Below are 21,937 nucleotides of genomic sequence, written 5' to 3'. Positions count from 1 at the left end.
AAAAATCTGCCTACCAACCTAGAACAGAAAAAGACAGCCAACCAGCTAGAACTGTGGTTTGCTGGCCAGCTCCCCATATGCACAGCCGCAGCCCTCAAGATGGTCACTGCAGTGTGCCCCTGTTCCCTTTTACAAGTCCGTTTTACCTGGCTGTGCAGAGTGCCAGAGAGGTCACAAAGGAGCTTTTGGCCTCTCTCTTTCTAGATAACTCCTTTGTACTCAATATTCTACACCCAGCAGCCCCTACGAAACTTCTCTTTATCATTATATAGTATCATCTGAATGACTAAGCTCTCACCTTACTGCAGAATGACTGAGCAAAACCATTTTGAAGGCAGACCTTTCTTTTGTTCCAAATGCTATTCATCAAAACACAGTAATGAGTTTGGAGTTCAGTAACAGAGCATATGCAATTTTAGTCCCATACACATTAAAGTACCAAAAAGTCTCAGCAGCAATGGCTAAAACACAGATTTTCAAAGCAGAGTAATTATAACTTTCTGGAGCCTGAATTTAAATGAATGAATGCCCACAACTATCAGAGAAGTCTCTCCTACAGTTTTCCCATTCTTCCATCAGAAGGCTAGATCTAATAACCTTAATATACTGCAAGCACACCTTGCTTGATATATCTCATGGTATTTTTTCAAGAGATGCCAGGACTTACTGGGATCATCAGTGTTAAGTCATCAACACATATTCAATCTTGCTTTTGTAAAACAATTAGTAGACGTCACCACAAAGCACCAAACTCCTGCAGCAACCACGGAACTTTCAATACTTTACAGAATTATTTCCTTCATGTTCTTTGTCCCTAAGGGTTAATGATGGTGCGGTAACAAACACATGCACACACAGAAATCTAAGGATCATCATTTAATTTTTTGTCAAACTGACACTATCAGTCAGATTATCTGAATAAGCTGACTCCCTCCTGGTGTCATATAATGAATGAATTATCCATTCATCTTTGTGGCTTCTTTGAAAGACAAGCAGATGTAGATTGCTGTCAGAGAGCTGAACAGTAAAGCTACTAATGAAATCATTGCTTTCCCTTCCAATCCTTCTCCCCTCTCCTGGACTAAAAAAGTTCCTTTGGATTTATAACATCTATGAATCTTGCTACATGACGTTTTAAATGTAAAATAGCATGATCTAAAACACTGATTCTTAAATTCTTTATATTTAGATTCATGTATTCATACATAGAGGGTTTGTGTATTTTAGAACATTTTAAGAAGTGAGACAATATCCCTAGTCTATTCCTGTCCTTCTCAATATTTTATTGATGTCATAGGCTTTATTAAAAGAACTTTAAAGTCACTGTTAAATACTTCCAAGCATTTCTTATGACCTGTAAACTTCATCTGAAGATAGTATCAGGTTCCTCACAAGTTATCTACTGCATGTCACCTAATGTGACTAATTTCATGGATGAGAAAGTTCACAAAATTTGATCTAATACTTTAATCTCTGAAAAAGTTTCTGCTACAATATCAAAGGAAAGAAAGATGCAGCAATTGAAAATAACTTATTACTTTTCCAATACTGTGTAAACAAGATTTTCCAAATCACCACAATCCCTTATGAAACAAGCACAAGTGAGGATCTTAGCCTGTCCTTTAAAAAAAAAACAACCAAAAAACCACACAAACAAAAAAAATATCAAAACTCACATGAATAAAGTAAGCAGGGGTTGTCAGTTACCCTCTAGTGTGGTGTTAGCAGTCAGGTTAGTGTGGCGTTACTGTCAGGTTGAGAACCTCTACCCTCAGGAATTTGGATATTACTAAATATTTTCATCATTACTATCTAGAAACACCATTCATAGAATTAGCTCTCACAATGTGTGCCAAGAAGGCAAAAACCAAACATGAATTTAGAGGTGGGTAGAGGAATTCCCAAGGGACTGATATGGAGAGGAGACAAAAGAAAATTTGAGACAGGAAAAAAACTAGTAAGACAGCTCAACTGGAAGTGCCCTAGTAGGCATACCCTCCCCAGCAAAATAGTTTCACCTTTTGTTTTTTAACACATTTAAAAACTTAAGAAGAAGGTGCCAAGTCTTAATCACAGAGTGAAGAGGTTGACAAGGGTTTGCCTGGACCATCAGGCCCTATCAGAGCCACACCTGCACTCTCATAACTTAAAAAATATCAGCCCTTATAAAAACATCACAAAATACTTCTGCTTGCTAGGAAGTGGACTAATATATTTTAAAATACCACAACAGCTCTTTCAGATGCATATCATAGTGAACTAATTTTCTGAACAAATTCTTAGACCTTTGTAATTCAGTCAAACCTGTCAAGGGCATAAAGTTTACCTGGATTTTCTCGAGTATGTGCATTTGAGACCTGTCACAAGGTGAAAGCAATCAATACTTATAATAAGCAAACAAGTCATTCCTTATTTTATCTAATATGCTTCTATTTTCTAATAATAAAAATAAAGTTGTGAATAGCAAAGAGCCATTTTACATTTGGTAGATTTCAGAGCAGAGGGGTTATGTTAAATGCAATTACAGCTTTCTTTCCCCACCTCTCTCCCAGCAGAAAAATAATGTGGTGCAGCGACACAGCTGCCCCCCAGCTGTTACCCCCCAGCTGACCCACATGGGCACCGGGCACTGTCAGGGACAAGATGAACAGTGCTGAGAGCCAGGCAGCAATAACCCCAGGGCACACGCCTCTGCAACATCACAAATCCAAGCCCTTGGTAAGCAACAACTCTCTGCAGCCAGATAACCAGGCCCACAGCCAGGGTTCCCAGCCCCTCTGGTGCCCTGGGTGCCCACTTGGGGAAGCTTGGCAGGCTCATGGCTTCCCCCTTTCTCCTTTGCCAGGGCCCTCGACCTGCTCTGCAATTGAACATGAGTTGGCAGAGGAGAAGCCATCTTTCACAAGTCCCAAGGCCCAGAGCCTCTGAAATAAGGCTGACAGGGTTTTCTGCCCTAAGGTTATTGTGTACGCTGCTCTCAGGTCCCACATTGGATCTGGGCGAATAAGAGCAAGCCAGGTAAGAAGCCTTTGAACTCTATGTTCCTAAAAGTCATGAAAAAATCTCACATATTGTCCACTTGCATGCTTCATTATGTATTGTCAATATTTGGTTTTAAAATATACACTCAACGGGTGTATGAGTCATATGACTTTAGCCGACATGAGGTTCTGGATCTTAATTTTTCTCTGTTTTTGTGTCTTGATTTTTCTTCTGAGAAATATCTGGTCTGCGAATTGTGAAAAATATTTTCTAAATAAAAACTTGTAAGGGTCTACAGTCATTTCCTCATTGCAGTATGATCTGACAACTTATATTGGAATTTTAGCTTTTTCTTCTTTTGGAGGTTGCAGGAGCCAAAGCTAAGGCTGGAAAAAAACAACAAAAAGGCATCCAAGGGGTAGATTTTCATTTACTTCTATGTAGAATCTGGTCTTTGTGTTCACTCAGTGATTTAAGTATTGCTAAATTCTGATGAGAAAATATTTTTTTCAAAACTTCTTTGCACTATTTTGAAAAAGATCGATTTTTTTTAAATATCCAACATTCACAGAATGGTGCAAGATTCCTTGCTGAAACTGAAAAGTTGTCTAGAGCCACAAAGAGATGATGCTCCCATGGTTAAACTGGGGGGGGGAAAAACCCACCCCATTGATTTTCCAAAAATAGAGCCACTAAAAGTATAGTATTTATTCTGATACAACCAATAATAGAATTATACAAGCTGGTAAATAATAAAAAGCTTCAGATGCAGTGCTTTCCAAAAAAATTAGTTACGGAACTTACAAGAAATACTTAAAAATATGGTCCTCAAACAGGCATGAAATTTAATCTTACCTATGAATTCTACTTCTTCAGTCAACATTTACTTCTTATCCTATTCTATGCAAGGAAATACAAGATAATCTCTCTACTGAAAACCAAAAGAAAATTTACCTCAGAAGTAATTTCTGAGTACAAGGCTCTTTAACTTGTTCAGAAGAAGCACTCAGCATCTCCCAAAACAGTGATTTTTTTGTTCTAGAAGACTGACTAGCTTTGGAATAAAATACCTTTTTCATTTATATCTGTGTATATTTGTTCCCACACGGCACACACAGACACGACACTATCAACATGCATGATGAATAGAACAAACACCATCACAACTGAAAGGAATGGTTATGTGAAAATACTGCAGTTATCCCCCCCAACCAAACTCACAGCTGTTCCCCACTGAGAGCACTGAAGCAGAAACACAGCAGAAGTTTGCTCCAAGAGCATCAGGTAACTACTACAAATTGACTCCAGCATCTACTTGCCCTGGAAAGCTACTTTGACACAATTTCCCTCAAATCAAGGCCATCTCCACTGTTTGCCTGCAGTGGGCACGCCAACATGCCTCCAGCAATTTCAGGCTTAAACAGATTATTTTCAGTCACACAGTACATTCATTTCACCTTGGGATTTTAATCAAAGAAGAAAGCCAAATACTGAGGAAGACCAGATTATATTTCACAATATGAAAAGGTAACTTAGAAAGCTGTAAAAAATAAAAAAAGCTACAGGCAATATTTTTAAACACTCATTTCTGGAACATGTGGTTAAAATCCAGCAAAGCCAAGTACAACAAAACATCCCATCTTTCACTTTTCCCTATAAAAATGATAAATTTGTTCATTAATCTACTGCATGTGCAAGTAGCTTTTTCTTCAACCCATAGGTCAACATTCCACCAAAACAAAGCTGTTACTCAAAAATACCATACTGATGTAAATATTTACATCCTGCTAGTATTACCCCCTGGATCAAATGGATGTATGATTTTCAGTGAAATACAAGCTCCTCTGACCCTCTCAAAGAAGAATATTTTCATGAGCTTTTTTCTTTCTTAGATCCTTCCCTTTTTTACCACATTCATATTTTTAGCATACACATTTTTTAGAGGTCCTGCAATACCTATTTACTTGCTTTTCTTTTTTCCAAATACGAACATATGCACCCAAAAGTCCTTTCATTCCCTATGGAACACATTTGGAAAGTGATGAACAAAAAATAAAATATTTCAGGCAACAAACTTGGACAGAATAGTAATAGAGATGGGCTCAAAATAAATTGCAGTACATTTTGCCCTGTAGATTTAGAATTGGGAAAGGATATACATCAAGTGAACTTCTCATTTTCAACCTGCTCAGCCCTTATGGTCAGATCACACCCAGGTAAGATTCAAATGCAGGTGACTGGAACAGAATAGTCAGTTATGCTTACTTATAAGATGAAGAACCTACAAAACTAGAAAACAGGAGTAAAACACAGGAAAAATGTGTTTCTATCAAACAGCAAAAAGGGCTGAGGCCATAGAGAAACCGATTCATGAATATACTGGCACAGAACTCAGAGAAACAGCTTATTTCCCCTTAGCTCAGGTGTAATCTGATATCATGAGGTCTTGACAAGAACACTTGGGATAGCTTGCATGAACTGGATGCTCATAAAATCCCGTTGAAGACTTTTGAATAGGAAGAATGCGAAAACGTTCTTGACATCAGTAACTCTGCTTCCTGCCTCCATCCAGCCCTCCAGAGCAGGATGGTTTTTTGCTGTAATTGTTCCTCTTGGGAAGGTATTTCATACTAGCACAGGAATAGCAACGCTACATAGAAATTATTCAGAAAATGCAGAATATACATATACATATAATATTTATTATTGACTCCTATAAGGCGATTAAAACAAAATTGTTATTTTCATTACAGCTGCTTTAAACCATTAGTAATGGAAAGAAAGATCTTCAAGCAGGACTAAGCATATATAGAACTGACCTAAGGTCCATCTATAGTGCCAGACTGTCTGAAAGAAATCTATTAAAAAATGTAGTCACAAAACTTTTCACAGTTCAAAGCATAAAGTCCTTAATGATTCACTGGAGCCTCCATCTTGTTCTCAAAGATCTTTATAAGGTTTAATTAACCGGTTTGCACTGAAATTCCTGCAAACACACCCAAACTCAGCTCAGGCACTAAGGGCAGAATGCCTGCAGGAAAGCACAGGCAGGGCATGGTGCTGCCCAAGAAGGCAGTAAGCACCCAAGCAACTCAAAGAGCAAAGTGCCATGTCCCTGCACCTCTGGCAGAGCACCACCCAAAAGGCAGAAAGCAAATGAGGGTACGTGAGCTAATAAGCAGTCTCATTGCTCTGTGTGCAGTGCAGACACAACTTGCTTTCAAGGACTCTGCCAAGTATGCCACTGGAACAGGCATGGAAATACCAAGGCTGAAGTGTGTGGCCATATTTGTTCACCTCTTACTTGCTTCCTCCCACGCTTCACTGGTGTGAATGCCTCTACAGAAGCAGGACAAGGTCCCAAACACATTTCTTGCTCAATATTCTAAATTTAAGAGAGTCACAGACATGGTGAAGCCAGCCAAGGTGCTGTGACTGCTGATCTGAAAAAGCCTCCACAGGACCAGAGCCTTCCCACTCCAAAATAAACAGCCAAGGGAAGTCATAAATCAGTTCCACATCACTAATACTTACTCTCTGTACTCTGGTGACATCTGATGGCTAAAAGTATAATAGATGTTTCTTCAGTTTCAAAGAGCAGTTATCCAAGTTTCTCTTTTCCTTTTTTTTTTTAGTAGTGAAGCAAAAAAGTCACAAGTGCCTCTTTAGTTATAGTGACAGCTCTGTATTTTCAGAAAAAAGGTAATTATAATTTAACAGCTGAGAGCAGTAGTTTTAGTTTGCCTCAGACTACTTCCCACCCATTCCATATATCTATTAGTAAGTAAGCAAAACCTATACACCCTTCAAGGTTCTCAAATTTGTCCATTTGCAGCAGAAAGGTCTTTTTAAAGAAATTGGCCTGATTCAGAAGTGTATTTTGTGACCCCATGTCATCACTAGCTTCAGAAAAAGCGCTCCTGCTGAAGAATTAACATTTTGACCAGGAAGGCATCTAACCCTAGGAGTAATCCTGAAAATTTCCATAGCACTAACTGACATGCCTGAAGAAATGCACATGCTTAGGCATGCCTGTAAATGGCAGCCCTCTCTCACAAAATGGTTCTGTTATTAGTATTGCTACATTTCTAACTATAGTCAATACCTTCATAAAAGATACTTATTCAAATTAAGGAAGTGTCCAAATAATTTAATGCCTCCCAGACACTACTCGCTATTTTAGAGAGGAAGCACAGATAATACTAGCAAAAAAAAATTTGAATACCTTCTGGTGGAACTGTAAAAATGGAGATAAAACTTGAACTACTTTTGTTCGATCTTAATTTTTTAATAAAAATTCCCATGTATTAAGTGAAAGCTTCTCCATTTCTAGCTCAGTTTATCAAGCAATATAACAATGATGTTGCATTAAAATGCGTAATAACCAAGTGTTCTTTAAAAATCTAAAGCTAATATTTTAATTAAGAAATTGATTTCTTAATTAAGTCATGGGAATTTCAACATACAACATGCTTCCCCACACTTAGCTACTGGTTCTCATGTTTCTCTTACAACATTCCACAGCAAATGTTAAAAGAAGAGGAGCTGCCAAGCCATAATATCTTTCATAAGATAAGAGACTGTCATCTACCTTCCTGCTGATTTGTCCCAATCATAATACAACAGTGCACGCATTTCCATTTCAGAAATTGCCATTGGTATTGAAGAAGCTTCAAAGAGGGATAGACACAGCAAGAAGGTTTAAACTAATAAGGAGAATCATAAATTTATATGGATTGGTCATGGATTTTGCACAATTATCTAGTTAAAATTGTTTTTTATGTTCCAGAAAATATTATTTTTACATCACTATAAGTCTTCAGTTAAATCTCGTTTTCTCCATGGCCAAGAAACATGGGCCTTTAATCATCATATCACAGCTTTAGCAATGGGTCAAGAGTGAAATCAGATTATTTGTTTCAATTGAATAACCATGGACTGAGACTTTGCAGAGCACAGTACAAGAAAATGAGAAATATGTTATTCCTTATTTGCAAAGGAGCAAAGCGAAGGTTTATTGTGATAGGCAATTGCTGGGAGAGTGCTAGAGTTTTGTTAATCTATGTCAGTGATGATATGGCTTATAGATATCAGTAAAAGTTAAATAATCAACAGCAATGCTCTGCTTTGCAGAATAGAAGAAATGCTTGCAGTACCTGTTTGAGAAACATGAGCCTCTGGTAATTTCTGAAGTCAACTGTGCCTCAAATCAATGAGCTGAAAAAGCTTTTTGGGGAAAAATAATCCATCACAAACCCACTGTTTTATAAAAACTTCACATTCATCAAGATTGCAAAATAAAAAGATTTTTTTCAAGTGTGTATATATTCTTATCCATAATATATACAATCTCTATTTGCATTTTATTGCTATTCAGAATTTTTCATCTCATATTTGCTATTTCCTCCAATGTCTCCCAAAAACATTACACTCTCATTCATCATCTTTCCTGAACATGCACCACACTCCTGCAGTAACATAATGAAACTCAGAAGAGGTTCCTCACCACCTTGGGCACCTGCCCCCTTTGACAGCTCTGTTGGTACACACAGGTGGTTCATTCACATTAGAAAGGCCGGTACAGTATTAGAATGATTTACATAAACCCCACATTTAGCTTATTTTACAGCTTGAATTCTGGATTCCAGTCAAACTTCACATCCAAATTGGTTACTTTGCCTTTATAAATGGAGGGAGAGCCAGGTGCCCTTCTACTGTGCATGCTTCACTCAAAAGCATTACAACATGCCAACAACTTTAAGTAGTTTATTTTAAGCCCCCACTGTTGTTTCACGACGGCAATAGGTCCTTAAGCTAAAACTGATTTGAGTATTTGTTATGAAAGCATCAATGTGTGTTAGGTGTATGTCAGAAATGCAGAAGTCCTCCACAGGACAGCTGAAAGACCAGGCGACTTGCAGAGGCAAACACCTGACTTCCATCATTCTGGTTCCTGAGACTGTGCAGGAAATACTCGCCGAAGTAGCTAATTTTTTAAGGTGTGACCAAAAGAAGCAAAACTGAAATTGTCAATATAAACAGTAGGAGATTCAGGTGTAGTTTGGAGTTTAGGGATTTTTGGTTTGTTTCATTTTAATCAAGAGACTGGCTCCTCTGTTTGCTTAGACTGGAGTTATTCTTAACTAGTAAGTGGATTGAAGCCTCTGATTAATTTCACATAGATTATTAAAACAGTTAAAAGGACCCAAATTACACCTACAATTTTAGCTGAAAGAACTCTACATGAAAAGACTCCTCCTTTTGGCGGACTCCTCAAAACCAGAACACACCATCTGAAAAAGAGATCAGTTGGGTTCACTGAGATGTGGCAAAGGGAACACAGCTCTATCAACTACAAAAGAGTTCCACTACTAAAATATTTGCCTGAAGAATACAAGCACTTTTGCATTTATAAGTGTTAATGCAAAACAAAAATGATAAAAACATTTTAATACGGGAAGGATAAAATTAATAACAAAAAGGTGAAGAAAAACCTTTAACCCACCACAATGCAGCTCCTATTACCATGGCAAAATTCAACTTTAAAGACGACGAGATTTCTTCACAGCTGCAAACATGAAACAAAATTCTATTCAGTCAATGAAACCACTCAGATTTCAAATCAGAAATCTAACCTGTAGATGATCCACACTGATTTGGGTTATTGATCTTAAAAGTAAATTCTATTTTGAAAATGACATGTAGTGGATATTCTGGTATGATGGCTTTCATATCATAGGTTGATGAACAGGGTGGTGAACAGGTTTTGTTTAAAGAATCTATGTTTTTTCAGGGCTGTCAATTAGAAAAATTACCTATTTTAATTAAGTTGTGTTCTTACTTAAAAAAAAAATAATTTTTATTTTGTTCTTAAAAGCAGATTGAATTTACAGTCTGCTATTGCATTGGTATTTCAGCTGTTCTGGAAAAACCTCACCCAGCAGGGTTGAGTCGTGGCATCTCCTCTGCTGTGCACTAGTGTTACCGAAGTCAGGTTAAGTACATGCTGGTTATGTGACAATTAATAAAACGGGTTAGTTTCACATTTTGTAGAAATTTCTAATTTTTTCACAACAGAAACTGTCACAAAACCTGAAAAGCTTTCCTTTATGTTAGATAGACAGACAGATGTATGCCAGGTGTTTCCAAACTAAGACACATTAAATTGGGAGGTTATATAGAAGACACTGACACAGAAGATTTGTTGCATCAGGACCATGTGTTTGCACTTCATATAAGGCTACTTTTTCACCTAATTTAATAAAAAGTTTCCAGCATGATACGCGCTCCTTGCACTGTTGAAGATGAGACCTTGTGCAGGAGATTGAAAAGAAAAAAAAAAAACAAACCACACAAAACACCCCCAAATTCTTGGGCTCTGAAAACTGTTGTCTTTAACAAAACAAAAAAATAAAAAAAAAAAAAAAAAACAAAAACAAACAAACAAACAACCTACAAGTTCAGGTTTTGGACCACAAAAAAAAGCCAAAGAACAAAACAAAACAAAAACTCAAACATGATAAGGCAAGGACTGATGGATCAACCAGACACACAATATTCTTAAATTATTTTTCTGCATTCCTTGTCCTAAACTGTGGGTTAGGTGAACAGCAGCAGTGTCTCAACCCATTGAGAGACAGCAGAAATTCCTTAACCCATCTGAATGGAAAGGGAAACTGCAAGGTTTGTATTTGCAAAGACTTTTAAGAACCTTGGGTGGAAATCTGGATTAGAGCATATTTGGTATTAATCGTTCTTGTAAAATTCATGAACCTTGAAAATGTTTGTGAACATTTTAAGCTAAAATATTAAGTGAGCTTCCAAGACTAATTTGTGTTGGCAGTGTTTAAGACAGAATTACAAACAGATGTTTTAGGTCTGTCTGAGGAACTAAGGGATCTGGGGACAAAAGTCTCCTGAACAATTAATAATATTGCCAAAATCAATAAATATGCAGTCATCTGCTAAAACTAAGTATATATAAACACATAACCCCAACCAAAGTATATATCCTCTGAAAATACGAAACAGATTAACATCAGCTAGGTAAATGCCAAAACAGTTGTTTTAAGACACTAAAAGAACATGCTACAACTCTCTTTTAGAGTGAAATTATTATATTCTTAATAGCGCCACCACACACTAAAAAAATACATATGGGGAAAAAAACACTGAGACTTGGACTCCGTAAAATATTTGAGAATAAATTATTCTGAAAATCAGAGCCTTAGCTAAGGATAAAAACAGACTATCAATTTATTAGCATTTTTACAGGGCCCTAGAGGGTGCTTTTATTTTTACAGGGACACTGACTTCGAAAAAAAAATTAGATTTAAAAAAAAAAAGTGCAAATATTTTAGAATTCTGGCAAGTAAAAAGAAATCCTAAATGAAGTACATCATTACATTTAATTTGTGTAGTATTAAAATAACATATTCAGTGTACCGTAAACTAATTGCAAACACACAAATTGGCAGAATAAAGCATCCTACCATCCTATAATCCTTATAATGTTTAACTGGAATTCTTATAAAGACATAAACCAAAAAATCAGCTTAAGACCATTTTTTACTGAACTTGTGTGTTTTGAAAAAGGAGTTACTCAAGTCTTGCACCTCTCCTACTCTTACAATTTTCTAATTCTGTGTAATTACCAAGAAATGCAAAAACTCTCATAGCTATGACTGGAAGACACCAATTAAGTTTCCAAATGCTTATTGGATTTAAACTGTTCCGGTACATTTTCTAAGATGAGAAAAATTCTGTTTACAAAAGCATACTCAGAATGTACACATCAAAAACATTTACACATTAGCATTTTCTAGTGGAAAAGATGTTTGTTAGATGAGCGGACAGCTGCAGGTAAAAATACTGGATAAAGGCAACTAAGTAAATGAAAGGAGGAAAACTACCTATTCTGGGAATGAGAACTGGTGTTTTCTCCAATGCTGACTGCTGAGTCCAAAAGACAAAACCTACATAGTAGAATATCATCACCTTGCTGAGCAACAGACTCCTCTTGCACCACTGATGTCTTTGACAAAGTTTTCACCGACCCTGCTACTGCCAGATGAAGGCAGCAGTCAAAAAACAAGTTACACAATTTGGTCCATTTCTTCCAGCAAGGATTGCTCTCCTCTGACTAACGAAAAAGTAAATTAGCATTGACACCAAAACCATAACATCTAGGTTTCAGGTCAGACCAGAGTAGATTGACTGTCCACTAATACACAAAAAAACCCCAAAACCCAAACCAAAACAAACAAAAACCAAACCAAACAAAAAAACTGACCTAACACTTTCTGATGCAGTTAGTTGGGCAAACTGGGCAATTATGAGCTGCAGCCCCTTGTGCTATGACCCAGCTGAAACCAGCAGTCAAACCAGCAAATCTAAAGTTTTGTGCATATGCAGTACTCTCCAGTCAGTCACTGTGAAGCGCAGCCACACATTCAGCTCTAAATTTTGTAACAAAAACATTTCAAAACCTTAATTTGGGGAAAAAGTGTTTTACAAAAACTTCAGCGCTAATGGAAAGCTGGTTTAGTGTTCACTATTCATAAATAAACCACCTACATAATAATAGCCAGGAATTAGTCCATCCTCCAAATTTAAGACTCATTGATATGTTTGTCAATAATAACTAACGCTACAAGCATGACTGATTCAGGAACTGGGAAAACAAAGGAAAAGAGAAAAAGCAGGTATCAATTAGACCAGCCTAAGGGGAGTTTTCTTAAGATTTTCAATTCAAACTAACAGAGAAGTTTTGTGGGAACCATTCTCATGACCCCTTGTAACTCCAAGGAGAAGGCAGCATGCACTGTGGAACTGTGCTTACACCACAACTCGGTGTAGAAGATCACAGAATCATAAAACCAGTTAGGTTGTGCGAAACCTCCAGAAGTCACCATGTTCCACCTCCTGCCCAAAGCAGGGCTGACTTCAAAGGCTGATCAGGAGTAACACACCTGTTCTGCTCAAATGTAAGTGCCAATGAAAAATCCTGCAATCATCAACCCTCCTGGTCTTGCCATACATCTATATATATACATTTATTTGTACTCGTGGTGAGCAGCTACCAACATGAGCTGGTTCACCAATTCCTTTTGGTGACATCCAGGAGCAAATTGCCATCCTGGAATCCAGGAGCAAGGGTGAGTACAGAGGAACAGAGCAGATCACTTGTGCGAGAGCTACTGGTAGAGGTCATTATTTAGCATCAATAAGCATAGGTCACATACATCATCAGAAAATCCAGTTCTTTCAAACTGTCTGGAGACTCTACAGAAACATTATCAAGTATACATGACACATTTTCACAGTTTCTTTCCAGACAACAAAAGAAAAAATTTTACTAAAAAGAACCACAGACAAAAAAAACCCATGAAAAGCAAACATGAACAAACAAAAAAAAAGGCAGCAAAGGAAAAAGATTACTTTACATATGCACACATTTAAGAATTATATTGTTGGGGAAAAACAGATAGAAAAAGCGGTAACTAAAAGTACATGTAATGCTCATTATGAAAAAATCAATGTACCTATTTATTAAAATAAATTTAGAATCTATAAATTGCATAATTTTTTGTTACATAGCCAGATAAAGCAGTTCATCAATAATTTTTTAAATCCATTTGAAAGAGGATGGGACATCCATATACAATAACCTAGTGAGTTTGTGGCAGAGATTCCTCCATTCATCATACCAAAAAAGGAAAAGAAAGGTTATACAGGTAAATAGATATATTAATATCTATATTGATATATATAGATATATTAATATCCATAACTGTCTCCTGTATTTTACTACACAAACATAATCCAATAATGTATGAATCAATGCTTTCTTCATGTTCAAGATATAAAAGTCTGAAGACAAATTATAATTATACAAATCTTTACTACAATACATAATTTTGAGACAGTATCTATTTACAGTAACAAGCAGAGGGCAAACATATCCTTAACTACTGAGGCTCAAATGTTAGTGATGGCTTAAATACAAGATGCAACCTCAAAAGCTACATTCTTGCATTAATGGTTATCTTTTCTGACACAATATTTGCAAGTATGCAAGACAGCTTTCTGCCCAAATCCTCCTTCCCCCCTCACTTTGCAGGGAGTGAGGGGGAATTCTTTATTTTCTCCCCTCTCACTTGCAGGTTCAATTGAAGCTCTAAACAAACAGGTATCAATGAATTTCACTCACTTCATTGTTTTGAGTTCTGTGCAACTGGTTATTTTCCACAAAGCTGGCACTGGATCAGTGTCGTGAATTCTTGAAAATGTTTAGGTACTGGGGCATCGTTATCAATTCTGAACTCATATTAACAGTAGGAATTTAACTTTTATTTGTTTGGAGAGCAACAAAACTGAGAATAAAACAGGAAACACAGTAAAAGCATCAAGCAGAATGCAAGGAATGAGGCAAAGCAGACAAGAAAACCAAGCAACTGTAAAAAACCCAAGTTCAGAAGAGCCCATGGGCAGTGTTTTAGGGGAACAGCCACAGCTGTTGGTCACCCACCCTGGCAGCAGACCAACATTTGCAGAAAAAAGTGAACTGGCCAGACTCAGAGCAACACCATCTTCAGCCCTCTGCCTTTCCACCACTGTTTAGTCTGCAAATACCAGAAGAAATACGCAGAACAGCACAGGTGGACACATGCACCCTGCTTGCCAAGGACATACTGCCTTGGTAATTTGGAGGTACAATTTGGAGCACCCCAATTTCTCTTGAACCACTCTGCTGCCACAAAATTCTTTTGTATGCTGGAGGCTTCCATGAGCTCAAACACCAACAGTATCACCAAGACCTGCCAGTGGCACTGGCATCACACAGTAGGCAGCTTCACTAAATTTAGAGCTACTCAGGGGACTGCTTTAGAGGAAGACAAAGCAACCTGTGAAGGTTTGATACTTAATGGAAGACAAACTCTAGAATAAACACGAGCCAGAATAGTAACACAGACTCACAGACAGGCTTTTTAGGCATTTCATCTCATCTCCATTTGTATGTTACACTATGATGTACTTTAATAAAATTTGGCAAGAAAATCTTCCAACAAAATAACAGTTGAGCTGTGTTTGCATGCCCCACAGGAGTCACACAAAGACTGATGCTCTCACTAATGTATATAAATTACTGCCTGAAGGTTGCACAGATGCTCCACTGGGCATCTGCACAGATGATGTGGTCATTTTGAAAAGCCCTTTTCCAATCTGTTACAGAATACCTGTTTCTAGTTTCCTGACTTGGGGAATAAGCTTCACCATTAAATGGCTTACTGATAATTGCCTCATGTTCAATCTGTTATGAATAAAATGCGTAGCTGCCTCAATTTGAGGAACAGTTGCACATAAAGCAGTTGGAGAACTGACAGTAGCATTTAGGTAGATGATAAACTTGGCAATTTAATACATTTTAGAGTCTGCACTTTGGTTCTTCTACACAAGTCATGTGGCTTTTAATAACTGATAAATTTTCCCCTCCAACATAGCTCTAACCATACTGCCTGCGAGCACTAATTATGGACTAATCAATGTTAGCCCATAATCCTTGCTAAATGATTTACAAAGAACAAATAATAAAAGCCTCTTGCAAATGGAAACAGATTACCTTATTATCATAGATTCTGGGTCTGAATTCAACCATTTGCTATCAATGATACCAAGAATTAATCCATAATAAAATTTATTTGCTCTCTCTAGTCAAATAGAAGAGAGAAGTGGGTATTTACTGCTTATGCATACAGGGTTGAATGCAAGAGTTCTCAAAGATAACCTTAATTTAGCAGCCAGATTACTAATAATCATAAACAATATAAAGAAAATTTTAAATTTAAGATTACAGGGACAGAGAATTGTTCCACATATCACTGCTATCTCCACATTATTCCATTTGCGTACAACAATTTACCATGACCCAGGAGCCAAAAATGTCCCCTGTAACAGTGAAAGCGGCAATAATACACAAGAATTGATTTCACACACTGCTACACTACACCTTGTCATTTAATTTTTCAGATGGTTCACTACTCTTACCTTAAAATTTGGGTTGGGAAAAAAAGGACTGTCTTCGAACAACTCCGGTAGATATAAATGTGATTTTTACTGCTTCTTACACCACTCATTTCAACAGTGTATTTGTTACCATTTCTGGAAATACCATTTAAGTAGCACTGGGTATCAAAAAGCTGTCCGGAAGGTGCCATGAAACAAGATGCCCCACAGCCCATGGCAAGTGAGCACAAAGGAGACTGACATGAAGGGGCACCAGCTTGCACAGAGGTCACAGCTCAGACCTATGAGCACCTCCATAAAAAGGGGATGGGCACACAGAAAGAAAAGAGAAAGGGAGGGGAGCGGCACCATCCTGGTGCAGCAAAATACTGCCAACCCTTCTGTGGCCACTCAATGAACAAACAGAAACTGGCCTCAGGTAGAAGCACTGACCTTCACTCCTGTGGTTTTGAAAGGGTATTTGGCTTTTTATTGTGCACACAATTCCAACATCTTTCCCATCTGTCCACGTGCTCACATACACCTCAGTGTTTGCAGGCAAGGTCCTCCTCAGGGGTAGGGTTCAGCAGTGCTGCTCTCAGGTGGGAGAACGATAGTTCAGCTGCCTTAACTATGAAACAGGTTGCCCTATTTTTATTCTGCCGAGGTTTTGTTTCACTTTAATAATCTTTGATTTTTTTTTTAATGTACAGTTTTCTTCAAATGTATGTATATATTTGGATTTCACAGAAGCTGGTGATGAGTCAACAACTGCAGGTGACAAAACCCAAATTTCTGTCAGAAGAAGAAATGTTGATAACTTGACTATTTTGTAGAGGATAGGAATAATTTGCAACTAAATTGAGCTTTGAATGCAACTAAATTAAGTACTCAGCTGCTATATAAGAACTGTATCAGAATAATTACATCCTACTCCAAAAAGAAGAGAAAATTATTATTTGAACAAATATCTGGATGTGCATCTGACTAAAGTTACTTTGTTTCATGGAATATTTTTTAATATTTAATATTTTAACATATGCGCATACCAGAATCTCTCAAATATTTACCATCCAACCATGCTTGGCCAGAAATACTTTATATATGTAAAAGCTATAAAAACAATTTAAAAGGCAATCTGTTGAAGCTTCCATTGGAAATAGTGCACAACTTCCAGTTTTCCTGCCTATTTCCCAATCTAAACATGAGACAGACAATAAGGGTTCGAAACATAAACACTGAATAAGATACATTATCATCACACTTGTAAATTTAGATGATGTAAATTTAGATTAAACAAGTTCAACGGGAGTTATACTGTACCAAATAAAAGCTTTGTATTATACTCTATTTTTGCCCTAAGAATTATTAACACAGTAATGTTCTCATCATGAAAGTATTATAATTTGCAAACATTAATTGCAGGCATAAATAGCTAAGGCAAATACCCCCAAAATAAACTGGCAATTATTTTTTAATCATTTTAAAAAATTACAAGAGATATTTCAAGGGATATGCCTATTAATTATAACCTGAATATTTTTCCCTGCTTACCAAAAATGGGTAAGTCATAGGATAATTTTTGTTCAAAAATAAACACACACACAGACATGAATATGCATGGTCTATTCTTTTTTCTTCTTCATCCTTTTTCTAGGGGTCACGAGGCAGCAGCCCAGCTAACCAATTAAAATAAAGATTCAAAATGACATTCGGCAAACTCATAATTTGGGGTTTTTATAAAACAGTGATAATATCAAGAACAAACACTGAGTATGAACTAAACCCTGGAAAGCAAAAGTAAAGTCTCCGATAATCGATACCTAACTAGTGTTTTGGGAGAATTACCTGTGAACTCAAAATCACCTTGAAGCTTATAAACATCTTGTGATGTTAATCTTGTGATTGTTTGTACTATCAAACCTATCTAATAAGGGCAAAGTGCATGGTGACCACTGTCAAACTAATTGTCCAATCAAGAATCAGTGAGTAAAAGGCATTAGCTCTGCTATGCTCCATTGCATACAGTTACATCTTTGATAACTGCCCCGTGGGAGTTTATGGATCCTACATGACCCCTGTCGAAACTCAATTGACTTCTTCCCTGCAAATTCTATTAGAATCGGTCCCTGCATCACTGCCCGCAATAATCAAGAGCAGAGAGACTGATTTATGTATAGGTATTTTGTTTTAGCCTAACTCAATAAAATATAAAATAGATGAGGTTCTGAGATGGCTGTTTAAAAAGAAAGAAAGAAAAAAAGAGGTTCTAAATCTCTAGTTTAAAAACTGGAAAAGGAGAAAAAAAGTTTTGTGTAAATATTGCTCTTTCAGAAAGTACCATTATCCAGCCAAAAAAAAAATCATAAACAACTAATATAGTATGCAAATGTAACTGTTCTGAAGTTTACCTATAGCAAAAGCATTACTTTCACTAAATTTAAAAGTTCCTAATAGGAGCAAAAGTGATTATTTCATTGAGAAAGCATACGCTATTTATTAGCGACTTTAAATATCTGGGTTAACTCTTTTTCAGAGACTTGGAAACTTCAAGGAAAGAGCCCATATTCCTTCATTTTCTTAAAATTATTGACTTTCCTCAGCTACAAATATTTAGCACTGTTCAACTCTTCAGCTTAGCTCATATTTTTAAGACGTTGAAACTGACCAACAACCTAAAATCTTCCTAACATATCTCATAACATAGAACACTGGTACAACAAAAGCACTAATTGAACTTCAGGTATTTCTTTTTCATGATTATCATTTTAGTCCTGAATTTCTACAGTTTAAATCCTCCTACAAAAAAAGGATCCAAGTAGCTTTATGTATAGAAATTACTCTCATAATTATGAGAGTAATGCACAGGTTAGAAAACTTGCAAATACAACATCACTATCATAACAGCAGGATCCTCTGCTGGTTTGTTTTAAATGGATAAGTCCTTCCATTAAATGCATTAGCTACACTCTAATTTTAATCAGAGAGCAATTAATCTCCCTGGGATTATAGAAAAATCCACCATTCATTATTAACCATGTGATTACCTTTACCACCATCACCCTGATCACTAAAAGTCAAGATGCATCCCACAACCAGGCTTGTTTCACTGTAGCTTTATAAATCCAAAACTTACCTGTCTAAATCCTACAGTAAACGTAGAAAAAACTTGCATATTTGCATATCTTCTAATTGTTTTAAGTATCATCAATAGACCATTCTTAAAAAAAAAATACCTACAACAGCTATCTACCATACTTTAAAATCAAACAAACAAAAAATACAACTTCAATTCTCATTTTAAATCTGCCTCAGAGAGCATATTTATTAATTGCATTTATAAAATACACTGCTACCAAGCCTCTGTCACACAAAATATTTAATATCTATGCAAAATTTACTACCTCAATCAAAATAAAAAATAAAATACACCTCCTAAAATAAGCTAAAACCATATAGCAGAAAAAGTAAACAGTGTCTGCATACAACCAGCACTACAATCTTTAAAAGAGTATACAAATATTTTAGACTGTGTATGAATCTTGGAATTTTATCCATTTATTTGGAAGAGCTTACACAATGATGGCAGCAGTTGTGGGATGCCTAGAAAGAGTCTGTCAAATTTTCTCATAGTCTATTTTGTATTTTACATACTCTAAAGACTGATTACAAGTTTAAATCTGCTTTTGATGTAAAAAAAATGCTGCTTCAGTGAAAGAATTCTAGATATTTCACATCAATTAAAGTCAATCATTATGTTCTCACAAAGGCAGTTTTCCTTAATTAAAGAAATTACAGGAATATTCCATCTGAATAAATTTATTGCCTGGGACTAAATACATTACTCAGGATTAATGCACTTAACTTGAAACAGAATTATCTTTTTTTTCCTACTATTATAAGCATACCCTTGAAAATGTCTCCATTTGTAGTCATAGGTGGCTTTTCATCAGAAACCACAAACAGTTTGAAGTCTGTTTTCTAATGTAGTGCTATATTTGAAATATCAGTTGCACAACAAAAGAAATTCTAATATTTGGATACCAAAGTTTACTCTGGAAAACTAAAGCCATCCTTTCTAAAACAGAAAATACTTGTGGGACTCCAAACCCCACCAGCCATCACTCACTGCTATAAGGGCCACAGATATGCAATCCAGCAACTACCACCTCAGAAGCTGCATCACTGTATAAGCACATGACAAATGATTTGGCATCTGAGGGACAAAAACCCTACAATTTAACAATTAGAAGTGAACTTCCTAGCAGCACCAAAAGGTTAATAGCAACTTTGAAAGAAATGTTATTCTTGGCATAGTCACACTTTTGGTCACAACGCTATTAGAATTCTGAGCTTTATTCCACCAAAACTACTTCACTCTTTGTCTTTTGTCCCTTTTGGAACCAAACCAATTCAGTTTTCAAGCTCAAAATGCACACCTTAGGCATAGATCTAAAGTTCATATCTACCAGTTTGTCTTATCTTCAGTTTCCAGAACATTCTGAGTTTTGAGCAAACCTGAAAACGCACACAAATATTTGTATGCATTTAAAAGTTATTGATTTTGCTCAGAAGCAAACTTCTAACATAAATACCTAATTCAAATTTAATAATTCAAACAAAGTTTGAAACCTAATCTTTATTTTCAACTGTTTGTTACATAAACCCAATATCAAATAATAATTGGAAACCATAATCCAGCAATTTGTCACTACTCCGCACCTGCAGAAGCACCTGAACACCCCGTTAAGTGCTGTACTGCAGGCACCCAGTGAGCAGTGTAGCCACGTCGCTGACACTTTACCAAAACAATACCCTGCTTATTTCTCATGAGGAAACCCACTTACTCATAACAGGAGTGAGCTTGTTCCTCTCATGGTTTTTAAGAAATCAAAATTGTCTCCTCTAGTGGGATAGTTCCTGTAGTTCAGATCAGCATAAACACTGCATGTGATAGACTATGAATACAGATGACTTGCAGCTATAAACATGTCTAGGAGGGCTCCCTGTAATCTTTGAATAAATTTGCACATATTGTCATTGATTTGGTTTGTTCTATAGAAGAGGACAACCATAGCATCATCTTGGATAATAATTCTACTATGTTTAAAATAAGACATGCATGAACTACCACAAAAATTTATATAAAAATTACCATAAAAATTCATAACCGACTCTTGGAAAATGGGATCCATGTAACACTGGATACAGTTAAGGAAGTTGTAAAATAAGCACAAATTAACAAACAGACCCAGGACAATTTGCATATGATGCAGCTTAGATCCAACATCTAACTGAAGTAAACTCCAAGAAACAAAGTACGGTTTGCTCTGGGTTGGCTTTTAATATTAGCAACACAAAGTTTCTGAATAAAAGGGGAGAGCTTGGGGCTTTTAACCATACTGCACCTCATGGGAACAGGCAGTAGAATGAGCAGAACACAGCCATCAGTCTCATCCTGCCTTTGGGCCACCAGCTGCTGCCAGGCTGCAAAGTCGCAGCCATGATGCTTATCCTAGTTCTGTAGCTTCAGCTAGTTACCACCCAATCAACAAAACAGTTCTCCTTAGACCTCCCTGCTACCATTTCCTTTGTGTCATTTCTGCAATTACCTACAGCAATGCATATTTTTCCCAGTTTTACTCTTGAAGGCCAGCTGAAACTTCCTATTTCAGGATACTACAGCTGGGTTGCTGAGGAGAATGGGTTGGTATGCACAGTCTACCTTAACTTCATCAACTGCTCTACTTCCCAAACATTTCTGGATGCAGTTACAGGCAACTGGAAATCAGTGCAGTGCGCCAAGACAGATGCAATGTTCACACTGTTCTTCTGAATGACAAGCAGCAGAATTAGCTTTCCCTTGTCAGGCACCCAATCCTGAAATAACACAGCACAGTGGAATGGCACATATCTGAAGAATAAGCTGCAGTCCTGCAACTTCCAACCA

At 36.7% G+C, this 21,937-nt stretch overlaps 1 protein-coding gene across 2 annotated transcripts in view; it reads right to left on the bottom strand.

Annotated features, from left to right (window-relative positions):
- SMYD3 (SET and MYND domain containing 3) overlaps positions 1-21,937 on the bottom strand; it is a 402,948-nt gene that overhangs the window by 360,223 nt on the left and 20,788 nt on the right. The window contains exon 1 of one of the 2 annotated variants that reach the window (XM_027683739.1): positions 6,517-6,551. The exons of the other annotated variant lie outside the window; for it this stretch is intronic. Coding sequence (XP_027539540.1) covers positions 6,517-6,536 — 20 coding nt within the window. The 5' untranslated portion in view covers positions 6,537-6,551. Of the gene's footprint in view, positions 1-6,516; positions 6,552-21,937 lie in introns of those variants that run through there. 2 annotated transcript variants of the gene reach the window in all.

The sequence above is a fragment of the Neopelma chrysocephalum genome, unplaced genomic scaffold, assembly GCF_003984885.1.
Source record: "Neopelma chrysocephalum unplaced genomic scaffold, ASM398488v2 Primary Assembly neopelma1_23, whole genome shotgun sequence".
Lineage (NCBI taxonomy): Eukaryota > Metazoa > Chordata > Aves > Passeriformes > Pipridae > Neopelma > Neopelma chrysocephalum.
This window is presented reverse-complemented; position numbering and strand designations above follow the sequence as displayed.